At 38.7% G+C, this 15068-nt stretch overlaps 1 protein-coding gene across 1 annotated transcript in view; it reads right to left on the reverse strand.

Annotated features, from left to right (window-relative positions):
- Nucleotides 1–2002: 2002 nt before the first annotated feature.
- Nucleotides 2003–15068, reverse strand: part of JMY (junction mediating and regulatory protein, p53 cofactor) — a 101312-nt gene continuing 88246 nt past the window's right edge. The window contains exons 9-11 of the mRNA XM_086698055.1: nucleotides 14040–14637; nucleotides 11821–12140; nucleotides 2003–7388 (exon numbers count right to left, since the gene is read on the reverse strand). Coding sequence (XP_086554181.1) covers nucleotides 11833–12140; nucleotides 14040–14637 — 906 coding nt within the window. The 3' untranslated portion in view covers nucleotides 2003–7388; nucleotides 11821–11832. The remainder of the gene's footprint in view (nucleotides 7389–11820; nucleotides 12141–14039; nucleotides 14638–15068) is intronic.

Below are 15068 nucleotides of genomic sequence, written 5' to 3' on the forward strand. Positions count from 1 at the left end.
CTGTGAGACTGACCTGAGCCAAAGTTGCATGCTTAACCGATTGAGCCACCCAGGTGCTCCACAGCTTAACTTTCTTATTCCCCTACTTCCAATGTTCTAAGAATGTTGACACATAGGGATAGTCATAGTTGCCTACATGCTTTCCGAATTAACAATGGATGGAATTTAGATGGTGTCGATGTAAGAGAAACATTTTAGGCAGACACGTACAGGTAGAAAGGCAGGAGATGAGCATCTAAAATGGAAACAGGGCTAAAGGCTTGGAAAGGAGACCAAAGTCTGCCCACTGAAAGCCTTGTATATTGGCGCATGTTTTACTGGCCAGAGGCAGGAAGTGTAGGACTGTACTGACTGCCCTGCAAACCTGGCCATTGGAATTAGGGATGAATGTGAGATCAGAAAGACGCTTAATGCCCTGAGTATATGGAGTCATTCATAGCAACTGCCAAGAGCAGATGGAGGAGGCAAGAGGAAGAGAGGTAGCTGTGATTTGGAGAGACCCACGTGAACTCACACTGATTTTTGAGAGTGTGCGCCCAAGCGAGGGGCCGAGAGAGAGGGAGAGAGGGAGCGCAGAGCCTGGAGTGGGGCCTGAGCTCACGCAAGAGGATGTTTTCTGGTTAGCAACAGAGTTGTGGTATCTTGTCTCTGTGCAAAGGGTATCCATGTAGTAACGTGACAGAGGGACAGACAGCTTGGGAAATATGATCAAACTTGATTATCCATCAGTAACTGTTAGCATGTGATGGAATGTTGCTATTTTTGCACCAAAGAATCTCAAACCTCTCCCAAACAGCTTACTTGAGCAAAGAATTGACAAGGTTTTCAACCGGCTTATGGAATTCAGCAAGGTCAGGATGTGGGACAGTTGCAAAGGACTGAGGAATTCTATTGGGCCGAGATTTCCACGTTTTGTGTTTTTTTACCTGTCGTAGTAAAGGTGGCTGGTCCAACAGAGGGGTCACCCACTGAGGCTACCCTTAAGCCACCACACCATGACTTTCCTAAGGATGAACTAGATACTAGGATTCTTCTGAAGTGTTAAGAGTTTAATTCAAGAGGCAGAGGTGATAACTTGTCAGTTTGGCTAGACATCCTCTAGTAATCAAACCCTTCGGGCTAGTTTCTGATGTATGTGCAGACAGAACACATGGAATTAAGGCCCCTTCCTTCAGAGAAATTTCTCAATACAAAATTCCGAAGCTGGAAGAAGTACCAAGTTCTACTGTGTTCAGCCTGTCATTTTAAAAATAGTAGTTTGGGGAAGGAACAAATAAATCACTTAATACCAGCCTGTGAACCTTTTCACATAGATAGCCCTAGTAATAAAAAATCAGCAACAAAAATCCTCTAAGGGGGCAAAACTGATTTCAACTGCACAGGGAGAGATGGAACTGGAGCCCTTATTCAGGGACCAGGGTACCATCTGGGATCTAAGTCCCTTTAAGGACACCTGCCCTGAAATGTGTGCCTTGTGTATGTCAGGGGCCACATCAGGTCAGCACTGGATAAGGGTATCTGCTGGGTTCCATTTAGGTCAGTCCCATGTTTAAGTGTAAAACCAATAATCCCATTTAAATGGTCAAAAATTGCTTGCTAAAATGAAAGGTATTTAAAGACCTTCCAACGTTGAAAGCCAACATTGCCCAACGATGTGGACAGCTTTCTAGATCACATAAATAAGGCTGTTATTACCACAAATTCAGCTACCGTTAAAACGCTTCATTACAAATAGGAAGAGGCACTGGTACAGGGGTACACCATCTCTGAAGCCCGTTTATCATCTTATAGCAAAAGCACACCACCAATGCATTTTTTTCTTTTTAAGTTTATTTATTTTGAGAGAGGGAGAGAGAATCCCAAGTCGGCTCCGCACTGGGGAGGAGGGCTCGAACCCACAGATGGTAAGATCATGACCTGCACCAAAATCAAGAGTCAGGCGCTCAACTGACAGAGCCACCCAGGCACCCCACCAATGTTGTTTTAAACAAACAAAATGAAGTTAACTCAATAAATATCTTTTATTAAAGAAAAAGAGGAATATTGTTAAGCACCAAAACTGTATGTTGTTACATTGCATGTACAAGAGAAGGTGACTGCAATACTTGCTGTACAAGTACTTAACTCTGAAGTCGTAAGTGTAAAAAACAGGAAATACAAAGCAGTAATTACAATGCAGAAAAGTTGCACTAAAGAGCAAAAGGCAACAGTCAAAACAATTATTGGAGATTTCAGAGTATTGCTATAAATGCCTGCTTAGTTTTTTCTTTGTACTTTTAATACTTTAAAATATTATTAATGGAGCATATAAGTATTGTAAATTTGCAAGAGTGGCATTTACAATACACTGTGCATACTTCCATCTAATGTACGGTGTTAAAGCCATCTTTAAAAGCCAAGCACAATGTGCTAGTGTTTTGCTTCTACCATTATAATATTGCACAAAGCTAGTAAATAGTGAATTGGTCTGCCATTGTAATTTTCATTGAACCAGAAAGGCTAAAAAACATGTCAGTTTCATTAGCCCTTATGGGCTTTCATCATGCAAAATGATCTGTAGCCTTCGAATTTTCACAAACAATATATATATTATGGTTTCACACTTGGCAAGACATACAGTACAGTAAGAAACTCAATGAGACAGTGTTGATTCTGTCCGAGTCGAAGAAGTCAGAAGTCACTGTCTGGGTTGTATCGTCTACCCCTCTTGGTTCACAATTGAAGGGAAAATGCCATCTTGTGATCATGAAGACTTCTTAAAACCAATGTAATTAGTATTGGGAAAAGCTATAACTTGTTACACTCTTTGATAGTTAACCATAGAACATGCAAGTTAAAAAAAAAAAAACAAAAAAAACCCAAACTTCCCTTGTTAAAATTCAGCTCTACAACCAACACCTATACCTTTCTGTATACATCTAAAAATCACTTTGCACAGCCTTTCCTATCCACCCTTAATTCCCCCAAATTGAGGCACTCTTATAACTGACTTTAAAAAAACAAACAAAACAAAAAAACAGAAAAACTTTCCCTTACCTCTCAAAACAAATGATTGCTTTGAGATTCAGTGTGAAAGAGCATTGATACAATATTTAACATGTCAACCTCAGAGGTATTTTCTGTACATGCACCTTAGTGGCATAATTATAGAGGGAAGGGGAGAAACATTTAGAAATTTAGATTCTCAAATTCCTCAAATACCAAGCTGTACATTTACTGTGGGCAAAACATTTTAGAATGAACACATCTTCAAAGTAACCCAATGGGCAGACATTTCTCTCTCTCTCTCTCTCTCTCTCTCTCTCTCTCTCTCTCTCTCTCTCACACACACACACACACACACACACTCATCAAATTCCCTCTCACCGTAAAAAAAAAAAAACCTCTGTTTACATACATGATAGTTTAGGCAGCAATATAAACTCATTTTTTAAGAAAAGCTTTTAAATTAGATTATTTATAGGATAAAAAATACCATTGCTTTATTTTACAAAGCAATTTAAGCAGAGGTTCCTCCTCATGTGCTTTAACTAAAGAGCACTTTGTAGCAAAGTTCAGAAGTAACTACTGAATTGTTCAGCAGCACTAAATCAATGCAACACGCTCCAACAGTAAGTAAGGTGCTTCTTTTTTTACCTCTTCCCTCTGAAATCAATCGTGCTGGCCCATCCTCTAGCACTAAGCATAGCTCTTCTAAGCAATAAAGGTGAAATAAAATCTGTTTATAATGCACATTTAACTTTACATTATCATTTAAATTCAGTGCAAGAGTTAGGGACAACTTATTAGGGTTTCTGTTCTCCTTATCAAATGGTTGCATGTTAACAATGCATCTGCCACGATTTTTAAATGTTTTACAGCTGTTCAAGAAGATTTCTTAAAATAAACCTGGTAAAGCATATGAAATTTCAACTCCCTGATAAGGCCGTCATGGACCCATTAGTGCTTTACAGATTGCTATCTCATGATACGTATAAGTTTTTCTTTTTAAACCTGTACTTAGTGAAAGAAAAACTTTCCTTAGGCTAAAAGCACGGATTCACATTTATACACAAACTCAATGAATGCAATTAAAAAATGGCATCTTAGGGAATGTATAAAATTGTGTTAATTGTATCCTGGTCCCATTCCAAACAGAGGATGCTGCCCGTTCATTTTTGTTCCACTGATATATGAGTTTTAATTCTTGGTGCCTGCTATGATCTAAGTATGCTTTACAATTTAACACTTTTATCGCAAAGTGGTCGTGCCATGTTACCTAATATTGGTACACAGTTCAGCTTCGTAGAAACCAGGATTTCCACCCCCCCCCCCCCCCATTATACAGAGTAAATGAAAGTGCTGAAGATTTTCTATGGTTTCACATAATGAGAAAAAACCCACATTCCCGCTGTGGAAATCCTACACCTGATCCACTCTTAGAGCTGTGCCTAGTTGTTTTAAAAATACACATTAAGAAATCTTTCAGTTCTGCAATGAGAACTAGGGAATGATTGTTTTCAATACTACTCACCAACTCAAAACCTATAAAACATACAGCAAACAAGACAACTGCTCATCTTTTAAAAATCTCTTTAGCCAAGCCTTTTGTCATACTGCTACCCCACAGTACCCCCCATATTGGAGATGGGTAGGAATACGTTTTCTGTGTGCCACATTGGTTATATACACAACAGTTTGAGTATTAAGTGGCACTCAAGTGGGCAGTAACATTAGCCTTACAATACCCCCAAGTTATCTATTTGTTTCCCCACTTAAAATATACTGCAGTCGAGTCTAGACTGATAAATCAACTCCTAAACTGATTCGGCATAAGCAAGCAGCTGTTTGTGTATTCTTATGACAAATGATACACGGAGATAAAACTATCAAATATTTTAAACCATATAAATAGTACAGGCAAGTCCAGTACTTGAAACATGATCACCTGTAAATGTCATCCTAACTAAATATATAAAACCTTAATGTAAAGCACAAAAATGCTCATTTTTTTTTTTTTAAGGGCAGGTGGAGAAAAGGGGAATTTAACCATGCTTACATAATTTTGTTGAGTTCCAAAACCTCTTTAAAATTAACAGGTTGGGGGGAGAAAATAAAATTTACACGAGGATTCAACTGGTAATGTCATCTTGGACAAATGGACTGGAGTTATTTGAAATTTTAGTATTTACGAGCTCCAAAGGATGGTGATCTGCACTAACTTGTACTTCTGTGGAAGGAGGAATCGGAATCTTAAGGACAGAAGATACGTGTACTGGAAAAGTTACTCAGCAGAGAATAAGCACAGCTGGTTGCTAACAAGACCGCACTTTAACCTGCTCATCATCAAGTGAGATGCCCTTCATGGAGTGCCACAGTGGGATGTGCTCAGAGGTATGGATGCACCTCCAAAGGATTCACAGGGGTCTGTACCCCTCCAGTATTTGCCAGAGACTTACTAGAACATGGCTGTGAAGGACAAGTCACAAGACCCATTTCTAAGAGAACCTGTCTTTTGATGGAATCCCAGCTCTAACACTAAATGGGGAGCAATTCCTGGCATAGAAAAATCCCAGTGCTTTTGCTGTACGTTTAATATTAGGTTCTCCTGTATTTTTCAGAATGTCAATGGATGAAAAAACGAACTGATCCATAAGCATCCAGAAGTTTGAAACTGATACGTGATTTTTTAAAGGTTTGCAAACTTGCTTAAAAAAAAAAATGAAACCAATCAGTCTTTGGTTGAAAAGAATGCTTCAGTTCTGTACTGAAGGAAACGGGAGGGGAGGGTCCACACACACCTCCCCGCTGTGAGATGAACATTAAAATATATATCTCGTGTACAGATGTAATCTTCCAAGATAAGAAGTGGGAATAAAACATGAATAAAATATGAAACATGTGAAAATGCTGTGCAAAAGCTCCTACTCATCAGTAAGCAGGAAGTTTTCTCAATTATTTTAAAGGAAGTAACATCTTAAAGGGACAAATCTGTGAGCATTTTTTTTTTCTCTCCATGAAAACCACTTTATACACATTCAAGGACTTTTACTCTAGGACTGCTTTTCTGGGTCTAGGCCAGAGAAATGCCTCAGAAAAAATAAAAGTTCTTTTTGGTTCCTCAGTCCTTAACTCCCTTCATATAAAGGCCAACATGTGTCTTATACAGAATTACACTCTACAGAATACTATAGACTGGGTCCAACAGATCTACCTTCGGTCAAGCCCCCAGCAGTCCTGCTGAGAATTCATAATGGCTCCTTTCACATAAATGCATCTTTCAGGACTCCAATACAGCAAAATCAGCACCTAGAACTTTATACCTATGTTTTAAAAAGTCTCCTGACAGTAACAAAGGCTCTCTCCCAAAATCCCACTCAAAACATGTGAGGATAGTAAAATGCCAGCCCAGAAGGCTTTTCTGCCTGTCTAGTTTCTGCATTATTTGTAGAGCACATTTCACTGCGGAGCATAACAAAGGGAAACTTAAATGTGCCCGTTACAAAGATTTAAGATCAGCATCCCTATTATTGAATCCTCTTTTTTGATTCTCAATAGGAAAGTCATGTTGCATTACACTAATCAAGCAATCGTTCAAACAAAAAGACTAAAAATAATTTGAAATATTATCAAGTTACAAAGTATTGCTTTTCATACACAAAGTTGCACATGAAATTCAAACTATTATAAATTCACAATTATGAAGAGCTATTTAAAAGCATGGAAATTTTTACTTCAAAACCTTACAAAGTGTAAGAGTGTGTGGTCTTTTAAAAATATGCCATGGTAAATCTATCATGTTGTGGTAAACACATTAAATGCATCTCTGTGGTTATGTTATCTTTTCAGATGTTGAACATCTTTAAAATGTGAACATTTTCAGTGCATTTCCACCTGATTCTTTCCAATTCCTGTCCTATAGCTATCATGATACACTTCTTTTTCAGAGTGCTGCACTATTTATATAAGCTGGTATGGAAGAGGTGCTGTCTTTTCAAGCAGAGGACTATTCAGTGCACTTAAAGATGGATTTCAAAGCAGACTCAATACAGCTCACAGTAGATCTCTGTCAACCCAGTGTTCTTCCAACTCAGAGCAACCCCTAGCTTTACTGGCCACTACAAGGATGTAACTGGGTGGACAGGAGGGGAAGGTGCTTAAAAAAACCAGGCATGTCCAGAAGGCCTTTTCTTCACTGCATCAGGAGCACTGCACATCTAAAACTCCTGTTAACCACCAACTACTGGAATGACTGGAAAAGCGATAACTTGCCAACTGTGCCTCTGTTTTTTCACACCACTGTGCCAATACACTTTGCATCTAATGGAATCCAATTGGGAAATCGCATGTTTAAAATTTTGTTTTCCAAAACAGTAAGAACTGATCTTCAACTGTATTTTTTTCTTTCCGTTGAGTCACCTGTTTAGAAAAAAATAATACAATGTATTACAAAATGATGGCTTATTAAGGTCAGTGTGTATATATATGTTCCCACACAACTTCTGTAATACCCAGATGAACACTGATCAATAGCTTAGAAATACCCATTTGTAGACATAGCATACAGGAGACACTTTTTTAAAAAAAGGATACATTTCTATTCATAAAACAGTAAAAATGAAAACAAAATAATCTGAATATGGATTTTGATCACATAAGGTTGTAGGGTAGATTCACTTTTATTTCTTCTACTAACATTTTATGTCAAAACTATACGGTAAAAAGGAAAAAACAGTCTAAAATATTGGCGTCAAACTGCCAGTGTAGTAAGAATTGTTAAATGATATTTTAAAAATTCACTAGACTGTGAGTTTTTGTTATATTGCTATTTAGAGGATAGGATTAGTACTGGTCTTTAAAGGGATCCTTGTGGTAGGGCTTTTTAAGTTTCAGAATAGTTATGTTTGAGATCCATGGCTTACATATGGCATAGGAATAATTCTTTGAAAGACCTACTTGGCAGATAAAAACAGACATGCATTATTAGTTCTGCGTTATTTAATACTATAGCTACATGTGGCTTTTGAGCACTTGAAATGTGGCTAGTCTGAGAAAATGGATTTTTAATGTGATTTAAATTGAAATCTGAAGCAGCATAAAATATTTGTTCATTAAATATAATTTTATTGTTTTGGTTAAGACATTTCACATTTAACCACTGAATACTTAGCATCAACACTGAGATGTGCTACTAGCTAAAATACACACTGGATTTTGAAGACCCAGGTACAAAACAAATGTGAAATACCTCGTGAATTTTTTTATAGCGATAACATGTTGAAACATACGATTTTGGATACATCATATAAAATAAGTATTAATGAAATCAATTTCACATGTTTCTTTTTACCTTTTTAATGTGACTTGAACTGTTTAAATTCCATCCATCCCTCAAACTGTATTTCTAACAGACAGTATTGTCATAGTTACTTCATAACTTTATGAAGGAACCCACAGAAAACAAAATAGAAAATAAAAAGCTTATATATGTATTTCATTCCGTTTAGAAATTTCCTTCAAGGACACTATTACCTATGGCTGTCCCAAGAAGAGTTTTCAAGAAAGACAAAGCAAAACAGGATATCTTCACTTTCTACTTCATGAAGTTTTGAGAAATTTTATTTATTTATTTATTTATTTATTTATTTATTTATTTATTTATTTATTTAACAAGAGACAGGGTGTGAGCAGGGGAGAGGCAGAGAGAGAGAGAGAGAGAGAGAGAGAGAGAGAATCTGAAGCAGGCTCCAGGCTCCGAGCTGTCAGCACAGAGTCCGTCGTGGGGCTTGAACCCATGTATGTGAGATCATGACCTGCGCTGAAGTTGGGACACTCAAGCAACTGAGCTACCCAGGGACCCCGAGAAATTATCTTCTTTGAAGAGCTAATGGTTTAAAATCTTAAACTAGGGGTGCCTGGGTGACTTGACCAGTTAAGTGTGCAACTCTTGATTTCAGCTCAGATCATAATCTTACAGTTCATGAGTTCTAGCCCTGCCATTGGGCTCTGCGTTGGCAGTGTGGAGCCTGCTCAGGATTGATTCTCAATCTCCCTCTCCCTCTGCCCCTCCCCCCTGCTCTCTCTCTCTCTCTCTGAAAAAGAAACAAAAAAAATATTTAAAATCTACAAAAAGCTGACTTATAGGAAATACAAATTATAGCCTGTTTAGCCATCTGTAGAGAAGCCATCTAAAAGTTCAGTCTTTAAAAATGATTTCCCAAGGGGCACCTGAGTGGCTCAGTTGGTTAAGTGTCTGACTCCGGCTTAGGCCATGATCTCACAGTTCGTGGGTTCAAGCCCCACAATGGGCTCTGTGCTGACAGCTCAGATCCTGGAGCCTGCTTCGGATTCGGTGTCTCCTCCTCTCTCTGCCCCTCTCTTGCTTGGCCTCTGTCTCCCTCTCAAAAATAAACAAACATTAAAAAAAAAAAAAATTTTTTTTTTTTAATGATTTCCCAAGACCACAAGACAAGGCAGTGAGAATAGCTCCTTTATCACTGCCTGCTCAAATTGGTGGGGATCACAACTAGTCTATGGTTTGTTTCTGGTGTAGGATGCATTGTTTTTTGTTTTGTTTTGTTTTTAAGTGACTTTGCAGATATCTGAGCTCATACAATTTTTCTGGGACCATTTCATTGTTTCAACATTCTAACACATACAACAGTCATAAATAATCGGCCAAAAAAAGAGTTTTTAGGCAACTTTCAAAGTGATATTCATATTCTGGGCATATTCTTAACATCTGCTGTAAGGGTAAATTAGCAGCCCAAAGCTATAAATAACCATGGAGGCACTTGAACATACAAAATGCTGCTGCAATGTCTATGTCTTGGGCAGGATCCGGTGAGAAGGCAGAAAACAGAAATGATGGGCTGGCCTGAGCAACAGCAGGTGGGTCACATACCCCAACTGGGCTACTGTGGGCAGCTGTATCAAAAGGACTAAACACTCGCTTATATGAAGGCCCAATCTGTGCTAAGATGGCAGTTTTAGGCATAGGCTTAGCAGCTCACTGAGAAGCTTCAAGCAGGAGACAAGACGACAGGTAACAAGCACTGTAAAGTGGGAGACAATCTACAAGATTGAAAAAGATTCCCAGTCAGGCACCCTAAGTCTCTAGCACTGAGTATACACAATAATATATTTGCTATCTTCTACAAAGCATAGTGTACATATGTTAAGCACAAATGGTCTGAAATTATTTTGGGATTCAAAAACACTGAATCATACAGCATGATAATTAGGGCCTCTATAAATAACAGGGGGAAAAAAGATACCAACAGCCCAATACCCATGGCATAACACTGGTGCTATCAAATGTTGTCTGGAGCATCACCACTTATTGAGATTTTTCACCCCCATTTTGTTAAAGCTACTGACAGCAGATGCTGAAGGGAAGTGGTACAGATGAGAGTATAATACAGGAACATCTAAATTTTCCTGATGGCCCCATGCCCAAAAGGAACAAGTAAAAACTGCTTTTAGTAGTATTTTATTTGATATATCCAAAACTATCTTTTAGCATGTAATCAGTATAAAAAAATTAATGACATACTTTACCTTTTCTGTATGGAGTTTTCAAAATCCACATGTACGCCCGCATATACCTCAGATCTACTCAGAATTCATGGGAGTGAAAGCCAGGAATCTGCATTTTTAGTAATTTCTCAGGGAATTCTTACGATCAGGCATGCATAAAAAACACTGGCTAATAAGTAAGTTTATTATTCCTATATCTATTCCCCTTCCAGAACTATGAGTCTTCCCCAGTTTGGTGAATATTGTGAAGCCCACAGAAGCAGTCCATCAAGAGAGCAATTAAGATGCTTAATAGAATATATCTGCATAGTTGCATTACAGTTTGCACAAATTATATAATTTCAGTTATGACTAGTATCAGTTCTCTATATACTATATGTAGCATGTTATCTTTACTGACTCTATATTTAGCAGAATTTGTGCCATAGTACTATGTAATTAGCTTCCTAAAATGTGGTAGAGTAACAACTCTATTACTTTAGGAAAATGTCCAATGTGTAACCAATACCATGGGCATACCCAATAAGGTATGCATACACTTATTACATGTTTGTTATTTTAGCTGCAATTTTATCTGGATTATGCAGTAACTATGATAAACCTTAAAATGATAATTTTAACCTTAATTTTAAAGGCTTAGAAAGCTAAATAACCAAACAATGCAGTAATTTTTCTGGATTGATCTCAGACAATTCCTTTCTGGGCAGCTAAGCAGATATCACAATTCAAGGGAGGAAGCACCTGAGTGGATCAGTTGGTTGGGGTCCTACTTCGACTCAGATCATGATCTCACGGTTCCTGAGTCTGAGCCCCACATAGGGCTCCTTGATGACAGCTCAGAGCCTAGAGCCTCCTTCAGATTCTGTGTCTCTTCCTCTCTCTGCCCCTCCCCCACTCATTCCCTCTTCCTCCCTCTTCCTCCCTCTCTCAAAATGAACATTAAAAAAAAAAAAAATCAAAATTCAATATATATAACAGTTTGTACCTGAAATACTTTGGTGAGGAAAGAGCTTTTGGGTTTTAAAGTAAGAATAAGACTGCCACCTTACTGGAATCAGTCTATCCTCTTTATTTGGGCTATACTGTAGAAATTTTTAATGAGCAGGTATAAACCTGGCATTTATATAACAATATCTTTGAAAAGTGCTTTACTGTTTGTTAGGTTTCTAGAAACTACACAAAACCTGAAGTTTACAGATCTATGGTCGATTCTATAGCTGAGCTATATAACAATAAACCTCATCAATAAAATATAACAGACCTCATCATCCGCTATTAGTGAATGCTACTAAAGAAATTAAGACCATTTACTTGTTAGTTTTCCCAATCTGTGCAGGGTAAAGCCTCCTCTTCATCCTCTGACTCAGGGGACGCTTCTTTGATTCTTCTAAGAGCTTCATGGATGCTCCGTGTTAGAGGATCTGTGTCAGGCAGAAGTGTGAAGGATTCTCTCAAAACTTCCTTCTGTACCTTCTTCAATTTCACCCCTTTCCGTATTTGTGCCAAGATATTATTACTATCATCTTCATCAGGAAAAGGAGGCAGAGTTCGCTGTTCAACCTTTTTCAGATGAAAACTACCACGCTTCAAGGAAGCTAGCACCTCATCCATGGGTGAGCTCACTTTATAAAATGAAAGAGAAGAATTACAGTTAGGATCCCAATTAGAGTCAAACTGATAACCTCTAGACTTTAGGACTGTGATAGCCAAGGACACTGAAAACAAAATGAACCATGAACCATGGACAGGTGTGCCAAAAACACATGAAATACCAATTGTACTTGTTTAAAAAAAAAAAAAGAAAAAGAAAAAAAAAAGCAGGGGCACTCCTGGATGGCTCAGTCGGTTAAGCCTCCAACTTCAATTCAGGTCATGATGTCACAGTTCCTGAGTCCGAGTCCCAAGTCAGGCTCTGTGCTGACAGTTCAGAACATGGAGCCTGCTTTGGATTCTGTGTCTTCCTCTCTCTCTGCCCCTCCCCCGCTCTCTTTCTCTCTCTCAAAAATAAAACCTAAAGGAAAAAAGCCAGACTCAACTTCGAAATTAGTATTTTCATAATTTCCCCTTAAGACACCTAAGCAGACTGGGAGCTGGGAGGTAGTCTTTAGGAATTTCATAGCTGAGACTCCCAAAGGCACCAGCACAATCTAAATTCAGAGAGCAATTTGAGTTACAAATGTAATTTTAAAGAACTAAGTTTTGATCCAGTATGTTGTTTTTTTTTAAGAGTTTTTTTTTTTTTGTTTTTGTTTGTCTGTTTTTTAAGTAAACTCTACCCCTGATGTGGGGCTCAAATGCACAACACTGAGATCAAGAGTCACATGCTCTACTGACGGAGCCAGCCAGGTGCCCCTACTACGATGATTGTTCTGTTTTACCATTTAGTTGTTTTACATATGAAATTCTCCAGTTATGGTAAGAAATATTTTACTAAACGGTCTCTCAGATTAAAATGTAATATGCAAATTGTTTTATATAATGTTCTCCCAATGAAAGCTACAGACAGGGATTATTCTCTGTTCTTTTCAAAAAGAGCTTTATTAAGGCATATCGGACACACAATAAATTGTCTATTATTACTCCCTATCTTTCCTTGTTTTTTTTTTTTTTTAATACAAAGAGTGTATCAAGGCCCTCAATAAATATGTAACCAAATGTTGCATGGTCCTGCCAAAGCCATCTTAGTGTTGACAGCCCTTCCCAACTGTCTTACTTTTTCTGTGAATACTGTGCTTGTATTTCCTAGGTTTAAAATCAGATTTTTGGGGCACCTGGGTGATTCAGTTGGTTAAGCATCCAACTCTTGGGGTGCCTGGGTGGCTCAGTCGGTTGAGCGTCCGACTTCAGGTCATGATCTCAGGGGTTCGTGAGTTCGAGCCCCGTGTCAGGCTCTGTGCTGATGGCTCAGAGCCTGGAGCCTGCTTCAGATTCTGTGTCTCCCTCTCTTTCTGCCCCTCCCCCGCTCATATTCTGTCAATCTCTCTCTCAAAAATAAATAAGCATTAAAAAAATTAAAAAAAAAAAAAAAACATCCAAGTCTTGATTTTGACTCAAGTCATGATCTTATGGTTGGTGACACTGAGCCCTGCATTAGGCTCTATGTTCACAGCAAAGAGCCCACTTGGGATTTTCTCTTTCCCTTTCTCTCTGCCCCTCCCCTGCTTGTGCACATGTGCACTCTCTCAAAAATACATTTAAAAAATGATAAAAATGAAGTCAGATTTTCTTCTTAACACAAAAGGAGCCACTTACTATTATTACCAGTTAGATTAAGTACTACCTCAGAATATATAATTTTTAAAACATCCCTAAGAGCTCAAGAAGGTACACATTTGTGTCTAGGCTCATTTGTTGATGTGGGTTGGTAGAATTCTGCCAGGCTGTGACTTTGAAACCTATTTGCAATCAAATAATGCCCAAAATAAAATAATGTTTTAAGCTTTGTTGGGTCCTATGAAATAAAAGGGCCTTTGATTATGACTCACTTTACTCAACAGATTAAAAATGTGTTTCTAACTTACCTCTCCTCCTCTGCAAACCTTCAGCAGTCTTTTTGAGCTTCTTCCTGGCACTGACCAGCTGACTACTGTCAAAGAGATGTGCTGAGGGGGCACTCGCAGACTTGGGGATCCTCTTCTCGTTCGCCTCTGTTCTAGGCAGACCTTTCTCCAGTGTCTCTGGGGAGGTGTCTTTAGCAACAGGCAGAGGTGGTGGTGGGGGAGGGGGAGGAGGCGGTGGCGGGGGAGGTGGTGTTGGAGGAAGAGGTGGGGGGAGTGGATCTATGGTAACGGAACCTGGTTCGAGGTCAGTATTATTCAAAAGTGGAAGAGAAACAGTGGGCGGCAGTTCAGAGGTAACACCACTGAGAGGTAATGAAGCGGCTTCAAGTTGTGCTAGCGAAGTATCTTCAAGGTGTGCGAGGCTTTGGTCTTCTGTTTTGTGTGATGACCCAAGCTCGCCTATTCCTTCCTCTGCCTTTGCACTTTTCTCTTCTACCTGTAGTGCTCCTGGCAGAGAGTCACACTGGTCCTCACAGGGCACAGGACTGGCTGTGCTTCTTCTTCTTGCATGAGCCAGTCGCAATCTGGTTGATTTAAGTATGACTTGGCCAGGGTACCTCTAAAAAAGTAGAAGTGATTGTAACTGGTCAAATTAGTTTACAACAATCTATGAACTGATGGCTATTTTCTCCTTCAGGTCCGAGATGTTGTTTCGGAGCTGTTGTGATTTCAGGGGGAAATTCTTTGATACAGTTATACGGAAGACCAGAATACCAAAGCATAATCCCTTTCAACAGCCGTCATCCAACTCTATTTGCTTATCAAATCTTTTATCAAGGCCCTATTCCCTCTTATCCACTTAAGAAGTCAACTATTCAAAATTACCACAGGATTTAAAAAAGATCTTTAATTACTGAAATTACTAGCTTAAGTGGAAAAATAATAGCAATATAAAATATCAAACATCAATGCTATTGGGGCGCCTGGGTGGCCCAGTTGGTTAAGCGTCCAACTTTGGCTCAGGCCATGATCTCGTGGTCTGTGAGTTTC

The sequence above is a fragment of the Puma concolor genome, chromosome A1, assembly GCF_028749965.1.
Source record: "Puma concolor isolate L17-30 chromosome A1, mPumCon1.1.hap2, whole genome shotgun sequence".
NCBI classification, from domain to species: domain Eukaryota; kingdom Metazoa; phylum Chordata; class Mammalia; order Carnivora; family Felidae; genus Puma; species Puma concolor.